The following is a 19,054-nucleotide window of genomic DNA, read 5'->3' as shown; positions in this document are numbered from 1 at the left end:
GCATGCCTTTTCTCGGCCTGCTGAAGGCAACGAAAAGTTGTTTTGTCTTTCTGAAATCTTTCGTTTTGTCCAGGTAAAATTTTAGACATCTCTTAATGTCCAAAGAGTGAAGAGATCTTTCAGCCACCGTGCTCGGGTTCGGGAAGAATGAGCGAAGCACAAGCGGTTCATTGAGATGGAAGTCCGAGGGGACTTTTGGAATGAAACGGGGGTTGGTTCTTAAAATGACCCTGTCCTCTCTAAATTGCAAGAAAGGATCCTGTATTGAAAGAGCTTGTAACTCACTGACTCTTCTGGCTGATGTTAAAGCTAAAAGAAGTGCGGTTTTCCATGAAATGTATTTGATATCAGCCCTATGGATAGGTTCAAATGGATGCTTCATCAATTGATTGAGTACAATATTCAGATGCCACGTTGGTGGTATTCGTCTTGGTCTAGGGAAAGATCTGTAAAGCCCCTTAAGAAACTGTTTTATCAGTCTGTTGGACCATAGTGAAGGACCTTTTGAAGTCCTTGTGAAGCGTGAGATTGCTGCCAGGTGTACCCTGATGGAAGCATGCGCAAGACCTGTTTGAGCCAGATGTAGTAGATAAGGCAGTATCTGCTCTGGAGTGATCCTGAATGGATGTATATTGTTGTCTTTACACCAAATACAAAAGCGTTTCCATTTCAAGGAATACGTTTTGTTCGTGCTAACTGCTCTTGCTTTAGCTAGGACTTCCTTGCACTCCTGTGGGATGCGTAGGTGACAGAATTCTCGGTACTCAGGAGCCAAGCCGATAATCTGAGAGATTTCAGATTCGGGTGGAGTATCTGGCCTTTGGACATCGAGAGTAGAGAGGGATGTTGATGCAGTTGGATTGATGGTCGGACTGAGAGGCGACGGAGGTCCGCGAACCAATGTTGTCTCGGCCAGTGAGGGGCAATGAGAATCAATGTGCAATGTTCCATTTTCATTTTCCGGATGACTCTGCTTATCAGGGGAAATGGCGGAAATGCGTACGCAAACACGTTGCGCCATGCGATGGAAAATGCATTTCCTAATGACCTTTTTTGGGGATGCCAACTTGCGAAGCTGTGGCATTTTTTGTTCTCCCTGGTGGCGAAAAGGTCTATTTGCGGCTTTCCCCATGCCGAGAAGATGTTGTCTAGAACTTGTTGGTCCAGTTCCCATTCGTGGGACAGTGACCTCTGTCTGCTGAGAGCGTCTGCTATGACGTTGTCTTTTCCTGGGACATACTCTGATGTTAAAGTGATGTTGTTGAGCAGTAGCCAGTTCCAAATTTTTTGTGATTCGCGAGACAGTGTCAGCGAGCGTGTCCCTCCCTGCTTGTTTAAGTAGTGCATTGTGGCCGTGTTGTCCGTCCTCACGAGCACTGTTGAGTTTTTGATGCGAGGGAGGAATGCCTGTAGAGAGTGAAGGACTGCTCGTAGTTCTAGGAGGTTGATATGCAGAGCCTTCTCTTGCTCTGACCATCTGCCGCTGATTTGTAAGTCTTGAAGGACTGCACCCCATCCTTCGAGAGATGCGTCCGTCGTTATGACGTGTGGAGTTTCTGGTAACAAGAACGTGAGACCTTTGGATAGGTTCTTGTTCTTCATCCACCAATCCAGCGTCTCGGATATTTGTCGAGTGATGACTATGTGATCCTCGAAGGAATCTGTACATTGGGTCCACTGTTTGGTCAGAGCCTCCTGAAGGGGGCGCATTCTGAGCCGACAGTGAGGGATGAGTAGTATGCAGGAAGACATCATCCCTAGAAGAGATTTGAAAATCCGTACTTTGATGGTTTGTTTTGAAGATATTGCGGTAGCTAGAGTCATCAGTTTGTGTTTTCTTTCTTGAGACGGGAAAGCTTTGGAGGAAATGGTGTTTATAGTGGCCCCCAGGAATGTTATAATCCTGGTGGGTTGTAAAGTAGATTTCTCGAAGTTGAGAGTCAAACCTAGGTTCCGGAAAACATCGAGACAGGCGTTGGAAGACAGCTGCGCGTCTGTGAGAGACGGTGCTTTCACCAGCCAGTCGTCCAGGTAGGGGAAGACCTGGTGATTTTGTTGTCTCAAGAAAGCTGCCACAGGAGCCAGGCATTTTGTAAAAATGCGTGGCGCTGATTTGAGGCCGAATGGGAGGACACAAAATTGGAAGTGGAGACCTGCTACTTCGAATCGTAGGAATTTTTTGTGTCGTCTGTGTATTGGGACATGGTAATATGCATCTTGCAGGTCCAAAGACGTCATAAAGTCTCCTTCCTCCAGGGAACCTAAAATTTCCTGGATAGTCACCATTCGGAACGATTGGTTTTTCAGGAAGGCATTGAGCGCCCTGAGATCCAGAATGGGCCTCCATTTCTTCTTTTTCTGCTGGATTAAAAAGAAGCGGGAATAAAATCCCTTTCCCTTTTGAGCTGATGGGACTCGCTCTATTGCTCCCTTTTTTATCATGGAAGAGATTTCCTTTAGTAACATACGAAGGTGTTTGTGATGATGTTTGTGAGGAGGAGTTAATGGTGGGATGGAGTTGAATTCCAAGGTGTGACCGTGTTGGATTAATTATAGCACCCACCGATCTGTCGTAATCGATTTTCAATTGTGGAGGAAATGTGTCAATTTGCCTCCAATTTTGAGCGGACAGGACGGTGAGGGGACTGGCTGCGGGAAATGGTCATTGTCTTCCGCCAGCCGTTTTCTTTTGGGATTTGCCCCTGAAGTTCGATCTCCCGTAGGAGGTCTGGCGACTTTGTTGTTGCTGTCGCTGCTGATATTGTGAGCGATTTTGATTGTATGAGTATATGGATTTTCCTTGATAGGATCCTCTGTATGTGGATTGCCCTCTTCCTCTGTGTCCTCGAAAGGACTGGTTTCTGAATTGTAAAGTCCCGAGAGCCCTTGCAGTGTCGGTGTCTTTCTTTATCGTCTGCACGGCTTCATCTATTTTTGCTCCAAATAGTTGTTGTCCGTCATAGGGCATATCTACAACTTTGGTTTGGACCTCTTGTCTGAAGGATGTCGCCTTGAGCCATCCTTGTCTGCGCAGAACTGCGGCGCCTGCCAGCTGTCTGAAGCCTGTCATGGCAACATCGACAGCTGAATCTATGATTTCCGATGCTGACATTTGACCTTCATGAAGGAGTGCCTGGATCTCATCTTTCAAGTTGTCAGGTACATGCGTGAGATACGGAGCAATATCTTCCCATAGTTGCCTATTGTATCTGCCTAGCAGAGCAATGGCGTTGGCCACTTTGACCGTCATGGCTGACGTTGTGGAGAAGCGTTTGCCTATGCCATCTAATTGGTGGTGCTGACAGTGGCGAGGATGGGTTTCTGGAGTTCTTCTGGGCGGCTTGAGTGACGACCGAATCTGGTTTAGGATGTGAATTAAAGCAAGTGGGTGCCGTTGACGGAGCCCTATATTTTTTATCCAGTCTAGGGACCACTATTGAAACAGATGCAGGTGTTTGCATGAGTTGTAGCCCCTGTTCCCAGATGTGATCTATTATGGGAATGGACCTTGCCTCTTTCTTTATAGGATCTTTAAAGTCATATGAGAAACAGTCCGTTACTTTTGTTTCCATTGTCATGTGAAATCTAGTGGCCGCTCTCTCTATTAAATTGTGGAATCCACCGATATCCACTGGTGGAGAATCTGACGTGCTGGGTTCCGGTGTGGCCGGAGAATGAGCAACGTAATCCTCGTCATCCCTGTCTTGAGAAAGGTCATCTCTAACCTCACCTTCCTCAGGAGGTTCGTCGTCCTCATCAGAGGATTGGATGTTGTGAATTTGTTCACTATCTTGAGGAATAACCACAGGCGCTGGTCTTGACCTCGGTGATTTTTGCTGCTTGGAAGATTCCTGAGAATTGTCTTTTGAAGGGGTCGCTGAGGATTCTGGGAATCGTTTTTTGTAGTCTGTGATCAGGAATTGAAGATCAGTGACTATCTCAGCCGGTAATACGATCATTGGAGTGACTCGAGTATGTACTTGAGCCTGAACAGTTTCCTCCGTAAAAATAACATCATCTCCGTCATCGTCAGTACTCTGGCATTTGACATTGAGATCTGATGGACTAGTAGCTTGTTCGAATTGTTCATCATCCGATTCGTCATCTTGTAGTATGCGAGAAGGGAGCAGTGTTTGAACCCTACTGGGTGATGATAAAACGGGCGTAATAGGGAGTTTGGTGACCTTGTTTGATGGAACTAACTCCGCTTTTTTCCATGGCGTCGACGATGTCGTCGTCGACGAGGTCGTCGTTGGAGCCCTCGACGGCATCGACGTCGACCGTTTTTCAAGCGTCGACTGTCCCTTCGCCGATGAAGCGGTCGTCGACGGAACGGGCGTCGACGGTGCGGCCGTCGACGATGTCTTCGTCGACGTGGTCGTCGACGGTGCCTTCGCCGTCGTCGATGCGGTCGTCGACGGCACTTTCGTCGTCGGCGGCGTAGTAGCCGTCGACGGTGCATTTGTAGTCGGCGGTGCTCCTACCCTCGTCGGTGTCTTCGTCAACGATGCGGATGGCGTCGACTGAAGTCTCGTCGACGATGAAGGTGTTTTTGTCGACGTCGACAGTGATGACGACGGAGTTTTGACAAACGACTGCTGCTTTTTAATAAGTATAATCGACGATATTGGCTTACCCGTCGTCGACGAGTGGGTGGTCGTCGTTGAAGTCAAGGCTGACGATGCCACCGTCGTCGAGACTGTCGTCGTCGATGTGGAGACATATTTCATTTTTCTTGAAGAGAACGTCGACGACGAGGACTGCGATGGCTTTCTGAAGGTTGCAGCATCCCTCACAGACGTGTCAGATCTTGCCTCAGAAGACTTTGAAGCAGTCTTTTTGTGAGGGACATTTGAATGGCCAGGGGAAGCCCCCCTTGACCTTTTCAAGGACAGTTTCGAAGAAACTGAAGCCATTTCACTGCCCTCCGAGGAGAGCGCCTCATCTCTGGTTTTGAGTCGGTTTAACCAGAGGAGCAGTCTTCCTTCTCTATCCTTAAGTGTTTTGGTAGAGAATGTTCTACATACCCTGCAGTCCTTTACTTTATGGTCAGGGTAGAGGCAAGTCTCATGCTTGTCGTCGACGTGCAGTCTCTTCTTGCCACAAGAAGAACAGGCTCTGAAGAGTCCTTTTTTCTGTTGTTCAGTCATAGTTGAAGTATAATCCAAGTTTTTTGAAGAAAAGGAGAGAAATTGAAGAAACCTGAGGAGAGCTCAGGTGGGGACTCCCTAGCACAACGTGCGGTAGAAAATCTGAGAGACTGAGGCTCCTGGCAGGAAGGTTCTAGAGGGAGGTGGTAGCTGATTGGCTACCTTTAGGAATTTGGTCCTTTTTACAAAAGGACATAGATAGGCTACTAAGGCAAGGCCCTTAGGCCTATTTTTCTCTATGTATGTCTATAGGACATTACTTTTCTATTACCGGGGCTCCCGTCTCGACGACGGGGAATGATTCAGGCATGTGAATCTATGAAAGACACCCATAATACTGGATAAGACATCCTCAAAGACTTACTACCACACAGTGAAAAGAGTTTCATTTAGTGCAGCAAGTATACTAAAAGTGCAAGAAAGACCAGTATTACTAAGCTCATACAGACTGCCATTAGGAGACGTTGGTAAGGATTCACCAGAACAATAGCAGTTTTGGCTTAGAGTGAAGCAGAGGCGTGAGGAGATAGTCAAAGCTTACCCTAGACTTCTTTTGATAGTAATCTTGTGTAGAAAGAAGGCAGATGGTCAAGTTAGGAATGGCACACAGATCACTGCACTCCGCACTACTCACATAGGTCATACTACGAATACACATCTCTATAAGCTCACTCGGGTCCACCTTTAAACACTCCATGCTTGGGGGTATTTGCGCTACACTGATGCCAGACAACACAAAAGGAAGTTCCCCAGAGCTAGATAGAAGGACCAGATGATGAAGCAAGGGTGAGGGTCCAACTTTCTACAAAAGTTTTATCCAACAGTCAAAAGAATAATGCAAAACACAACAATTAAGTGGGGAAGCATCGTGAGTACCTCACTAGAGGAATTTTGGTATCTATGATTTAAGTAATGTTGCAGGTCAATGAGAACCAGTGAACCATTCACCCTACTCACTTCTCCTAACTACATTTATACTGGCAGGTATGAGTGGATTTTCTCTAAGAGAGAAATGGTTTTAACTGCAGCAAAACGCAGTGAATAGGGAGTGAGATTTCTGGAAAGTAGACAATCAGGCGAGAATAGGTTGGTGCAGGTTATCTTACACATACAGATTTCCACCTAACGTTGGTTCAAATTACAGATTATCCTCAACTTTCTGTAGAGGAAAGTTTTTGGATCAACAAAATTCCTTCCACCCAGCATTCTCCCACTTCTCAGGATGAAAACTGTACCCTACGTGTGGCTAGGACGTTTGGTAGAGAGAAAAAAATGCAGTACAAATGTTCCGCAAGCATGCAGGCAAGAGGAGACTATCATGCAAGATAAAGATGAGCAGTCTTTGAAAACATTTGAGTCACTACAGCATGAACCTCTCGTAACTAGATGTTCTACTCTGTGCAGACATGCATCTCATGAAACCAATTTTCATTAGTGGCTCTTGTATGGTCCATATTGGACCCTGGAGACAAAGTCTGCAATATGTTGAGGGAAGGTTCAAACCGATTAATCACTGCAATGATCTTCCCATTACCGTCCAGCATTACACTTCATAAGCTACGCTTTCGTAGATGCTACACAAAAGGATTCTTCCCATAAAAAGTGAGATTGAAAGAGTTTCCCCAGTGTCTCAAATAAAAGATGAAAAGGCAGCCTCATCCCCCTGTGGACCACTGTTGGAAATGGGGGTCTCTAGTTGACGGGTTGTTGTCCTGTTAAAGTAGGGACCCTTCTTCCTAGACCGGATCAGCAAGCTACACTTCCAAAATAACTCCTACTCAGCCCCTTGGTAGATTGGCACAAGCAGTCAGGCTCATCTCTGAGGCAGTGTGTAAAGCATTTGCACATAACATACAGTACTACAGTGAAAACACTACAAAAGGTCACAACACCAGTTTTAGAGAAATAGCCAGCATGTGTAAAACCAGATCAAAACGATAAGAATCCAACATACAGTTATTTAAAATACTCATAAGCAAAAATCAAACTTTAAAAACAGTTCCTTGAAGTCGATAGCTGCATTTGGGGCTATCACGGTGTTGTGAAGAAACAAATCAACAGTTCTGCCTGACTGCGGCGTTGTGGGGCCAGCTACGGTGTCGGCAAGACCTGCAAAACAGTACCTTTAGAAATGCACGGCGTCAGGGACCTTGTCATGAGCTCCGATGAGCCGGCGTCAATCCCGGAGGTCGATGCAGGAGTTGTCGGGCCCTTGAAGTCACAAGCCTTGCAGGTGTAACTCCGTTCGGTTTAAGTCGGGAGAGCCTGCAGGCGTAGTGGTTGTGGTGCGAAGTGCAGCAGTACAGCATGCGGTGCCCACAGGTCGCAGCTCTGTGGCTATGTCAGTGAGTCAGTTAGAGCAAGGCTGCGGTACGAAGTGGGGAGGTGCTTGTTGCAGTGCTAACAGGTCACAGTGCAGGCAAGGGCATCGGTGAGACCAGGGTTGCGATGCGAAGTTTGGCGGTGCGCTCTGCAGTGCCTTCGGGTCACGAAGCCAGCAGCAGCGTTGTCGTTCAATGTAGACGGACAATTGTAATCACGCTTCTCACTTGTGAGGGTCTCAATTCGCTGGGGGGGGGGGGGGGCGAGGTCAGCTGATCGAAGGTTTCTCTTGGGTAGGTGGAAGGAGATTCTTTCTTTGAGCTATTGGGGTCCTGTGTTGTGAAGACATTTGTAGGCATGGGTGAGTATCTTGAAGGTAACTCTTCTCAACGGAGAGCCAGTGGAGGTTCCGCAGGTGTTGGATGATATGTTTGTGTCGAGGGATGCAGAGGACGAGTCGGTCTGCAGTCTTCTGTATTGTTTGGAGCTTGAGGGGGTCAGGTTGATTTTTCTTCTGTTGCAGCACAAAACACACAGTTCCCAGTGCTGGTAGCAGATGAACTTTAAGTCTTTGTTGTTCTTGAGATTTCTTGAAGAGGGGGCAAGCTCTACTTCAATCTCTTGGAGAAACTCAGGGAAAACAGATGCAGAAAGTCCAATCCAGCCCTTTCACTGCCCAATACAGAAGCAGCCACTACATGCCAACACAGGCCAAAACAACAAAGCGGTAACCTCTCCTCACAGCTTTCCCAGCTCTTCTTCTTGGCAGGTTTCTTGATCCAACAGAGTTCTAAAGTTCTGGAGTCAGGGCACCAATATTTATACCACATTTACCTTTGAAGTTAGTAAAGAAAGTTCCGCTGGCATACGTAAACCAGTTCAACCTCACTCAAGCCAGGTTCAACACAGGAGGTGGCGAAAGCTTTCTGACAAAGTCCATTCAGGTGCAGGCGACAACTCCTCCCACTACTCTAAATGCAGGCAGGTCTATTCAGCCTGGCTATGAGTCATTCAGGAAAGGCAGAACTCGCCTTAACATCCCCCCCCCCCCCATGCCCCTCAACCCTCCCACCCCCAAGTAAGTCAAATTAGTACAACCATGGGAAGCCAATCACAGCACTTTATAGTAGGAGCACGGATGTGGACTTTTCTTGAGACTCTGTAGTGAAAAAAATTCATAAATAGCAAGTGTGCATGAGTGCTCAGGCCTGGTGTCCTCTAAACATACATACTGCACATATCACCTGAGTGGAATTCTTAGGTGCAGCCCTGGAACTCCTATTAGAAACATCTAAGTACCCATAAAGGAATTAAGTATGCATTTTTATACAAAAGCATAAAGTGTCAGAAAAAATCATGATGGTCTTCTACCAATGCAAAGGTTGCGCCGTTCCTGCTATCCATAGAGTAGAGCATGGAAACCTGCATGCCTGGTGGCAAAGGGCTAGAAGTCGCACAAGATTCTAAACTTATCATTTGAATTCCTTTTATGTTGAGCAAAATACCTGCACAGGGTCTATTCTAAGGGAGTAAACAAGCTCCCAACAGTCTTGATGTAAGTACAGTTGGACGTATATACACAAACGAAATTAAAAAACGTGCTGAACAACGTAATTCAATAAAATTCCTAGAGTAAAGCACTGTATAGGTCCTCCTCCCAACAGCTGTAAGAATGAATTATGTTCTGATAATAATTACTTGTTGGCCCTAATCAAGCAAAATCATCGCACCTTCAGTTATCTGGAGAAAAAAAACATAACTAATTTACTAACTTGTACTCAACTCACAAGGCTTGTGTGGGGGAAAAAAAACATTTCCATATAAATAACTGCACGTCATTCGACAAAGGCAAGCAGCATCTGCGATCACACAGAATCGAACATGTTTTTTACTCACCAGTGCTGGATTTTCTCTTGGCAGCTAGTGACCACCTGTCATTAAAACAGATAACTAATCATGAGAAAAGAAGACTATACGCAAAGGTGCAGCATCAATGCATCAAACAGTAGCTTTACAGATTTAAAAGTGCCTACGAGAACATTTTTATTTGTCGACATGATAGCAAGAGAATGTTACCTCTTAAGCAGGACACTTTATCACATCACCCTAATGTTGATTTTTAAATATAAACCAGACTCCAGCTTGGTCAATTCATTTTTCGTTTAATCCCCTACTTCGTTTCTTATAGGTGGCGAACAATAAGACAGAAGGACTTACCTTGAATGCTGGATTCTGTGGAGAAATAACATTCCAGTAGCATACACTATAATCCTGCTATATCCAAGTAGAAAATAAGACAACATTTCATATGCCTCTTGTGGAATGAAGCACGTTGCACGCTTTCATTTGAAATGTCATATGCGCATTCGCAATAAAGCTCAAAGAAGCGTCTAATTTTAATTGTACAGCAGCTAAGAACAATTTAGCAGACGTCATTAAGAGACAGGATAGCGAAACATCTGTTGAAATATTAGTAACAGGAACGAGCAGAGGAAACCAAATGCTGCTCTATGCGGAGTTTAGGAGTAGTCAGAATAATATATGGCGCCATTTCCTTGTAAACAGACCCAATTCCCGACAGAAATATTAGTCATCATATGCTGCATTAATACAGGTTTTATTTAACAATTTATATAGGAAATTACAATTCTAAAAGAGACCTATAAATTAAGCTTTACCCACCACACTAGAAATTTTAAGTGGAGAAGGGACATTTGCACGCTGAAATTGTGCACGTTTGTAACACTGTATTCTGAGATCGGCACTGTCCGTATGGCAATAACAGGCACTCCAGACCTTTTGTAGGTCGAGCCTGGGCAGCACTGCAAGGCATGCTGTGTTAGAATATGCACTTCAAGCTCTGCCCACTCTCCGCCCACATTTTTCATTGGCTTGTGTCTTTGTCCTTTGTAAACACTGGCTTCTGCTTCGGTAATCGGCTGTTAGTCCTTACTTAGTACCGCCTTGTCTTCATTTGTAACCTCCCATGAGGATTGGCCCTTTTACTTCTGTTACACAGTCTGTGTTATTAAGTCAGTAAGCACCATTTCGGCCATGCGCACTTTCACTTTCTAAGCAGCAGGGACAAGTGCAGCCACTTCTTTGGAATGCCATAGTTCTTGTATTTGGGAGAATTTGAGCTACTGGCATCGTAAATGACAACAACTTAAACTCTCACAAATGCGACACCTATAACTTTACAAATATATAATCTGTGGGCTGAATCCAAGCGCCCCATGCCGCGATTGCACTTAATAGAGGCCATGCCCCTTTCCTTAGGCGCAGCTCATCTTAAGGGTTGTGGACTCTATTAAGTGCAAGTGGCACCTAGAAACAAACAATATTAGCAATTTAATAGGTCTCACTTTTGCAAGATTTTAAGCTATTGACTCTTACAGAGCCAACAGCTCAAAGTCTCAAATGCGCGACCTATTGCATTGCAAATGCTTGTTTGCTCCTAGTAAGACAGTCCCATGTTAGAGAATCAATAAAGGGTAGTCCTAATGGTTACAACATATAGAGGGAGTATCCTCTGCCATTTGGGAAAGGTTTTTGCAGAAAGGGGCCTTTTTCTGCCAAACTCACAAGAACACTCAGTTACAAATTAATATTAGTGGCAATTATAACAAAAATACAACCATAATGCCCAACTCTTGGCAATATAAACTGGATGAGGCTGAACGGCTTTTGCCTGAACAGTGACAAAAAGGATATGTTCTGTTGCTAGTGAAGAATTTCAATGCCTTCTCACACAGATGGAAGATCGCTTAGTTAGGTTCATAACCAAAAATGTTTTTCTGCTTATTATAGCTGTTTAATCGAACTTCTATCTAAGGCGCCTGTTGAGGCAAAGGGGTATATGACTTAGGTACATGTCGTTGACCCTCTTATACAAGCTATGGTAAAATCAGTTAACCCCTACTGATGTACCCTATCAAAAAACTGCCCAATGAGGATAACAAAGCATTATAAACAAAATAGGAGAGGGGTGATGTATGAACATACATTTGGACCAAATAGTTTAGTATTCCTTAAAAAAAAAAAAATTTTAAAAGCTATACAAAATCGTCAATTAGTTAAAAACAAAAAACAATATTAACTTGATTTTCAATGTGAGGAAAACGACCATGCATCTGCCAAGAGCAATCAGTTGGCTTGGTGGACAATGAGACATGAAAACTAACAAAGTGTCTTGTGATCTATTTGAAAAGCTGTGAATGAAAAAATCCAATAAACTGGAAGAACCTCTTACGTCAGCAAGCAAATTACTGATCTGCTACTCTAAAGTAAAAAATTCCCATCTTCAAATCCTGTTTATCCAAGTTTGGGGGTAGGGCACAACAGCGAGTAGCAACAGCAATGCATTCAAACTATCTCCCTACGGAGATTTAAGTGAAAATTAAGGTATCACTGTTTACTACAGCATAAATATAAACTATGAACAATTTTATCGGAGTTTACATATTAAATGCAATGCTTATGGCCTCACAATATTTTTACCAATAAGTAACATCACTTAAAAAAACGTCAAAATAAAGACCTATTTAAATCAATAAATACTGCAGATTTGTCTTTCATAGTGCTACTGAAAATGTGATGTCCTTTACACTATTTCGTACAGCATCTAACACAAAGGTTGAAGTCATTAGCATGGCATTTCGATTGAAAGTTATGGTTTGAGGGCTATTCGTGCAAGTTATAGATTGCCGAGCTACCCACAACCTGGGAGTGTCCGTGTTTTTTTCATTTATAATTTGTAAGCATAACTACTTCAACTAGGTTTACGTGAAGTTGTAAGGATTGTTTTCAATATAATAACCAGAGCAAACCAGGACTACACTTTAATCTTAGACTGTTCAATCACAGACACGTATATTTATACACCAACAAAGAGTTGTATGCGTGTATGCCTGTGTGCTCGCATGCTTACCTATTTAAATAGTAGTACCAAACTACAGTTACACACAGAAGCCCTATTAATACTCTAAAGCACTGGTCTTCAAACTTCTTAATGGTGTGCCCCCCCCCCAGCATAAAAACAATACAATAATATTCGGGCCCCCCTCAATTATTTCACACTTATGCTGCTAAACTGGCAATGTTTAAATAGGTCTCAACATATTTAAACATTGCTGTTCAGCTCTATTACCCCTTTTTACACATACTCCCAGTCAGGATACACATGACAAAAGTTGTTAGTGATGGCCCATTACAAAGTGGCTTAGTGCCACTCATGTTTTTTAACACACTGACTGGAGCCCCTCCCCTGAGATCACTTAATGCCCCCCCCCCCCCCCGCCAAGTTTGAAGACTTCTGCTCTAAAAGGTTCAAGAAAAATAACGATTTGGCTATTACATTACACCATTATAAATAAAACGCATTTGGCAAGAGAAAGCCCATTTGCAATGCCATCAATGAATAGGAGAGTTCTTCTTTTCTACCAAGTCAAACCACAAGCAGTTCCGTGTTTTTATTGAAAACGTACTTTCTTTTAAAAATAAATGACGGAACAATCAAGACCATCAAAAATTTGTTTAAATAATTTTAAAAATCCACGCCCCCCACCCATTAAAAAAAAAAGACCAGACATCTGTTATTAGCAGCTAGTCCGTTATTTTACAATCTACGATAGAAAAGTAAATTCTATTGGGGAAAAGGGTTTCATAACCTTCAAGAAGAGTCTTTATATAATAGTCTTTTTCTAATGAAAGAAAACGGATTTTTCAATGTACTTTTTACATGCATAAAGTCAGCTAAAAGCAAAAAAATAAGAAGCCATGAAAAACCATAAGAGCGGCTTGTTCATTAACCCCAACATGATAATCCTTTCATAGCTGCATATTAACTAGTTACATATTCATAATCATGTACATTATTTAAAGGACCTTCTGAGAGTTTCAAGTTATATCCATTATCTGTAGTTATAAAGGTTACAGAAGATATTCGACTTAATGTTTCCAGGAAGATTCTTTAATTAGTAAATATGTAAATCGTGTGGAACGTGCACATATTTTATACTTAAAGAAGAGGCAAAGCTTAGGACATGACAAGTTTTCATTAAAAATCCTATTTTGTCAACTCGATCACTTCCTCATCTCAGCTCGGGTCTCTTTCAAACACATTTTCATTTAAATTATCAATTCCCATCACTGTGCATCTCATTCGTGAGCAAACCAAACGATTTTGGAAAGACAGGTTAGTTTTAAAACTCTAAGAAGTTACTTATTGCCAACAGATTTGGGCACCCAGGCTGTTGGTGGTAGGATTTCAGCAGACAAGTGCTCAAAGTATGCAACTGGCCAGGCATTGCACAGACAATAGGATAAAGTAAACTAAATGGCCACCCTCAATATTCTTTGTTTACGGATTGGGAATTTGAGAGAAGCTACTGACTGTTTCTCAATAGCATTTAAGAGCTTTTAGCAATTGAAACAGCACATACATCATGGCATATATGCAGCTGTGCTCCCTACAACCACATAGGGTACGCACCTTTATCCATTCCTTTCAATATATAGCAAATTGATATACTGATTTTGATTAAAGAGAGAGAGGCAGGCAGTAGAGTCACGGGACATCAAGAAAGCATAAGAACTAGGATAAATGAATAACTTCACTCTATCCGTTCTTACAGGGTACCTACCAATTCCACAAGGGTAGATTTCACAGAAAAAATTCAAATGGAAGTACCATTCTAATTAGACCGCCAGTGTCCCTAAGCAATAAGGTTTCTGATGACTGCGTGGCCAAATGGCACATCTCCTCACAGTGCTTGAGAAATGCGTATGTGGTGGCATACACAGCTGCGATACAAATTTTCTACACAGGAACAGGCATGAACATTCTCACACATGAAGCCATCACACTTGGTAGTACATGATTACATTTTCCACAGACCAGATCTCCTCTGTAGATCCATAGAAAAAAAATGTGCCTTAGGGTTACTGCGTCCGCGACCCACCTACCACCGTTGTTACGTCCTCAGCTACCAATAAAATGCCGACTTTGCGGGAACGGCAAAGAACACCGTACACCTCACCGCCATCTGCAGCGAACTCATACAAGAACGTCCCTCCCTCTTGAGACCGTGTTTTAACAACCGCAGGATACGGATCTGCAGGCAAGCGGCGCTGGCTTGCTTCAAAAGCGACGACATCCAACTGAGCTGCCGAACTGTAAAATTCCTTGAAGCGGCGGAAACCCGCTTTAAAACCCTGAAAGATAGCCAAAAATCTAGCAGCACCGTGAAGGACGAGAGGAACAATCCACTCTAACCCTCTAAGAGAAAGCAACAGCTCACACTGGCAAAGAAATAGGTGACAATGTTGGCATGAGGTGCGCCAAAATGCTTCTAAGCAACCACAATCCAACTTTGAGAGTGTGGCCCTGGCAGGGAAATTGACAGGCACCAACGTTGACTGTTTTAACCACCAGGAAAGTCAATAGTAGCACCCTTAACAAGAGAGAGGAACAAACTAGCAGCCCACCTATGATGCAAGCAGGCAGGGACCCAACAGATGGTCCATGCAGGCACCACCAAACCATCTGCTGAGAATGCCCGGCAACACCGCACCGCACTTAATCACATCAGCCCCTTGAGTATCGTGATTCAAAGCGTGCTTGCACTTTCTAGCCTGTTCCATCCAATGATTGCTTCTATACAGCTCAAGCACTTCTCCAGATATTTGGTGAGGACGAATCACATGCCGCATCTTCCGGTCCAATTCAACCGGAAGGGCCATAATCCAGGCCCTTGAATTTTACCCAAATTTCATGTCGCCACCTGCCAAGCCTTGATTTTCACTTGGAGGAGGACAGTTCTGAAAGCAATCAGCCACTTTGAACTATACTGAATAACTGACCACATCACAGGGAAATCCAGAACTGTCAACATGACTAATTACCTTTTTTAGGTCTCGGCCTGCGTAGGCTGCGCTTGCGCAGTCTCGTCAGCGAGGTCTTATGTTTCTTAGTGTGGGGGCGTGAACCCCCCCCCCACTTCTCCATGGGCTGGCTTCCTAAACGGAGGCCAGCCATTGGAGAAGAGGGGCGTCTGTCCATTTAAGCCCCGTCTTTTTGGGATTGAGGGGTGTGCTTTTTCGTTTCTGTCTCTTCTCTTCCCATTGGCTGGAATTTTACATTACAGCCAATGGGAAAAGGAGAGACAGAAAAACACGCCCCCCAGTCGGAAAATGACAGGGCTTTTCGGAGTGCCATTTCTGCTTGACCGCCGCCGGAGAAGCAAGGGAGAATGTCCGAGTCCTCCGCCCCAGCCGGCGAGTGCTCACTTTTCTTGCCTCTGCCCCCTGTTTGTGCGTATTCATCAACATATCACTCCCCTCCGTAGACGCACCTATGCCAGTCACCCTCCCTACGCCCTGTCAACTGATTCCCCCAGATCATTACCCCTTCCTCTTCCTCTTCTGAGCCCGCCTCGTCGGGCTGGTCCAGGTCGATGTCAAACACGCCAGCCATGGCCTCTGCAGTACTCATATCAGTAACGTTTTGTTCCGTGGGTGCCAATATTCACTGATCGCAGCTCAGAAGTCCGAAGAATAGAGAAATGGTCAGTGCCTTTTTAATGCTTAGACTAAGGGAAGCAACTATTTCCGAAGATATATCTTGCACTACAATGCTACTTACACATGGTGCTGTGAGAGAACTCCGGGGTGAGGTGAACCAACTAACATTGTTGTAAATCGATCTTAGGTCTTTCAATATATTTAGGGGGATAAACATTTGGCAATTTGTAATACGTAGACTATGTATATGGTGCTAAACCAGTTCGTTTTGTTTTACTTATATTTCTCTTTGTGTTTCCTACAATGAATGACAAAACACTACCATTAGGAAATGTCCGCTGCGTAGGCATGATTCAGATGCATTGCCTAAATGGTCATATTCAGGCGCAACGCCATTGGCCTCCATTTAGAACCCTATGGGTTTCTATGGGTATCTCCCCAAGTCCCTTTTTTGTTTCATCGGAGGCAACGTAGCCTGACAACTTGTGTCCGTTTCTGAGCTGTAGTATTAACTTCCCCCCGTTCGCGCCGCCCTTTTTGTGTATCCGTCCTTTGTCAAATGTTTTGACGGTTTAGAAGGAAGGTAGACACAGAATGGAAGGTCGAACAGGAGCCGAGGAACAGATACAACAGCTATGCGAATCTGCGTTTTAGTGGCAGCCTATTAGTGCCTATGCGGCACTAATAGACTGGCAGCTCTATGCTGAGTTTTAACCTTGCGAGTCACAACTACTAAGTGCTCATAGGACACGTGTTACACTTTCTGCCCTACAGCGGGTTGAATTCTGGAACTTGGAGTTTCGCTTTTAATATGGTATGTGCTCAGGAATCCGTATTTAGAAATCACTCATGCAATCGGTCACACATTTGTTTGAGCTAGAACTTTTGATATTGTAAATGTCTTTTACGTAGGTCCTATGGAGTGTATGGATGTGGTGTGTAGTTAAATTATGTGGGTTGGAAGGATTAGTTTGTTTAGGAATTGTGTGGCATGGAGTGTATTAGTGTAGTGGATTTATGTGCCATTGTGTGCTGTGGAATTATGTGGATAGTTATTATGTGGTACTGGAATTGTGTTATGGTGTAATTATGTGGAATGGTATTTTGTGTTTTGGAGTGGTATCTAGTGGAGTTTAATTATGTGGTGTGCTGTTAAAGTTTGTGGCATGATGTCAAATTCTGTGTAGTGGATTGCAATTCATCTACTAGATGAGTATTGCTTTCCCTGTCACATTTTACTTTAAATGTTAATGCTTTGTCTTTAATTCCTGGCTCATGAGGTTAGAGTGTGGGTGGCCGAAAGAAGCCGGCATGAAGGCTTGTGCATTTTGGGCTCAGGGATTCAAGAGCATCTTGAGCTGAGCCAGATATCTGAATCAAGCTTGGTTTGGGCCTTCTGTGGGTCGCCCACTTTTGTCACTTAATGATAATTAAGGGGATGAAGGCGTAGTAAGGATATGATTTGACCCTGAAAATAATTCCATAATTCACTGTCCACACCATGTACATTCTTCGCTTCCCCTATGCCCACCTCACACCACCTGAACCTTATCCTGCTGGCATCAATACGGTCCTCGATCAAGACACAGACAATGCTTTTTGGCCCCAGTGAATATATTTGCGCGTAACCATGGAATACATGTGTGTGTGTGTGTGTGTGGGGGTGTGTGTGTGTTTGTGGCTCTGTCTGTGTGTGGCTGTCTGTGTGTGTGTGTGTGTTGGGCTCCGTGTGCAGAGCTTTTTTTTGAAGGTGGGTCCGTGTGAGGGTGGCTCTCTGTGTGTGTATGTGGGTCTGTGTGTGTATGTGGGTCTGTGAGAGGGTGGCTCTGTGTGTGTGGCTCTATGTGAATGACCCTGTGTGGGTGGCTCTGCGTGGGTGGCTCTGTGTGTGGGTGCAAATGCAATAGGTCTCGCATTTGCGAGAGATTAAGCTATTGACATTGTAAATGACAATGCCATTTATTTATACGTTTTAAAAACAAAAACAAATAAAAATAATGTCATGAGCAATGCCAATAGCTCTAACTTTAAAAATGCCGAGACCATTGCATTGTAAATGCTTGTTTAAACACTTATGTTTTTATTGATGTGGCACTTTCTTAAATGCTCTTATTGCACTGACACTTCACTGCATTACCACTCTGCTGGTAACAAGGATCAACTTACTGCACATCTTACTCTGTTAAATAGGCTGTCTAACTGTACTCATACTTTATTTCAACTCTGAGGCGGCTATTTTAGTATGCTTTTTACTGATGGATTTATTGTCTTAATATGTATGAACTTGACCTTTGTTTTATTAGTTGAATCCTTTTCCACATTGTAAATGTTTTAAATAACCATGTACAATAAAGCATTACTTACATAGAAAACAAGCATTTGCAATGCAATAGGTCTCGCATTAGAAAAGTTTGAGCTATTGGTATTGTAAATGACAAATTTTGTATTTATGTGTTGGTTTTGAAAATAGCGAAATTAATAGCTTTTTCATTTACAATGCTAATAGGTATAGCTTTCGCAAATGTGACACCTATAGCATTTGTAATGCAATATGTGTTGTATTTACGTGACTTACATGTATTGATATTACAAATAAATGGCTTTTATTTATTTTTTAATCATTAATACTTAAGTAAAAGTTATTGTAATTTATAATGGCAATAGCTTAAAGTTTTGTAAATAACTTTTGTGAAGATTATGTTCAGTGTATTTTATTGTGATGAAAATCCAAGATTAGATGTGAAATATTAACATCTTTTTGTGACATTTATAATAAAGCTTGAAACATTGAGAGAACATATTTGAACTAGTTGTTGTTGAATGGTTGCACAGATTGATGCTGTGGTGGTGTTGAGAGATGTTGTGGTGCCCCTGAGTGATGCTGTGGTGGTGCTGAGTGATGTTGTGGTGATGTGATATATAGAGTGAGGGCGATGGATAGATAGAGAAAGGGCGATAGAGTGGGGCGATAGATAAATAGAGTGGGGGCGATAGATAGAGTGGGGGGCGATAGATAAATAGAGTGGGGGCGATAGATAAATAGAGTGAGGGTGATAGAT

The 19,054-nt window shown here is 43.4% G+C and overlaps 1 protein-coding gene across 1 annotated transcript in view; it reads right to left on the bottom strand.

Annotated features, from left to right (window-relative positions):
• URI1 (URI1 prefoldin like chaperone) overlaps window positions 1-19,054 on the bottom strand; it is a 466,682-nt gene that overhangs the window by 316,513 nt on the left and 131,115 nt on the right. The window contains exon 2 of the mRNA XM_086947708.1: window positions 9,369-9,403. Coding sequence (XP_086803834.1) covers window positions 9,369-9,403 — 35 coding nt within the window. The remainder of the gene's footprint in view (window positions 1-9,368; window positions 9,404-19,054) is intronic.

Source organism: Lissotriton vulgaris, chromosome 12 (genome assembly GCF_964263255.1).
Source record: "Lissotriton vulgaris chromosome 12, aLisVul1.2, whole genome shotgun sequence".
NCBI lineage: Eukaryota > Metazoa > Chordata > Amphibia > Caudata > Salamandridae > Lissotriton > Lissotriton vulgaris.
Note: the sequence above shows the minus strand (reverse complement) of the source record. Positions and strands in the feature narration are given on the sequence as shown.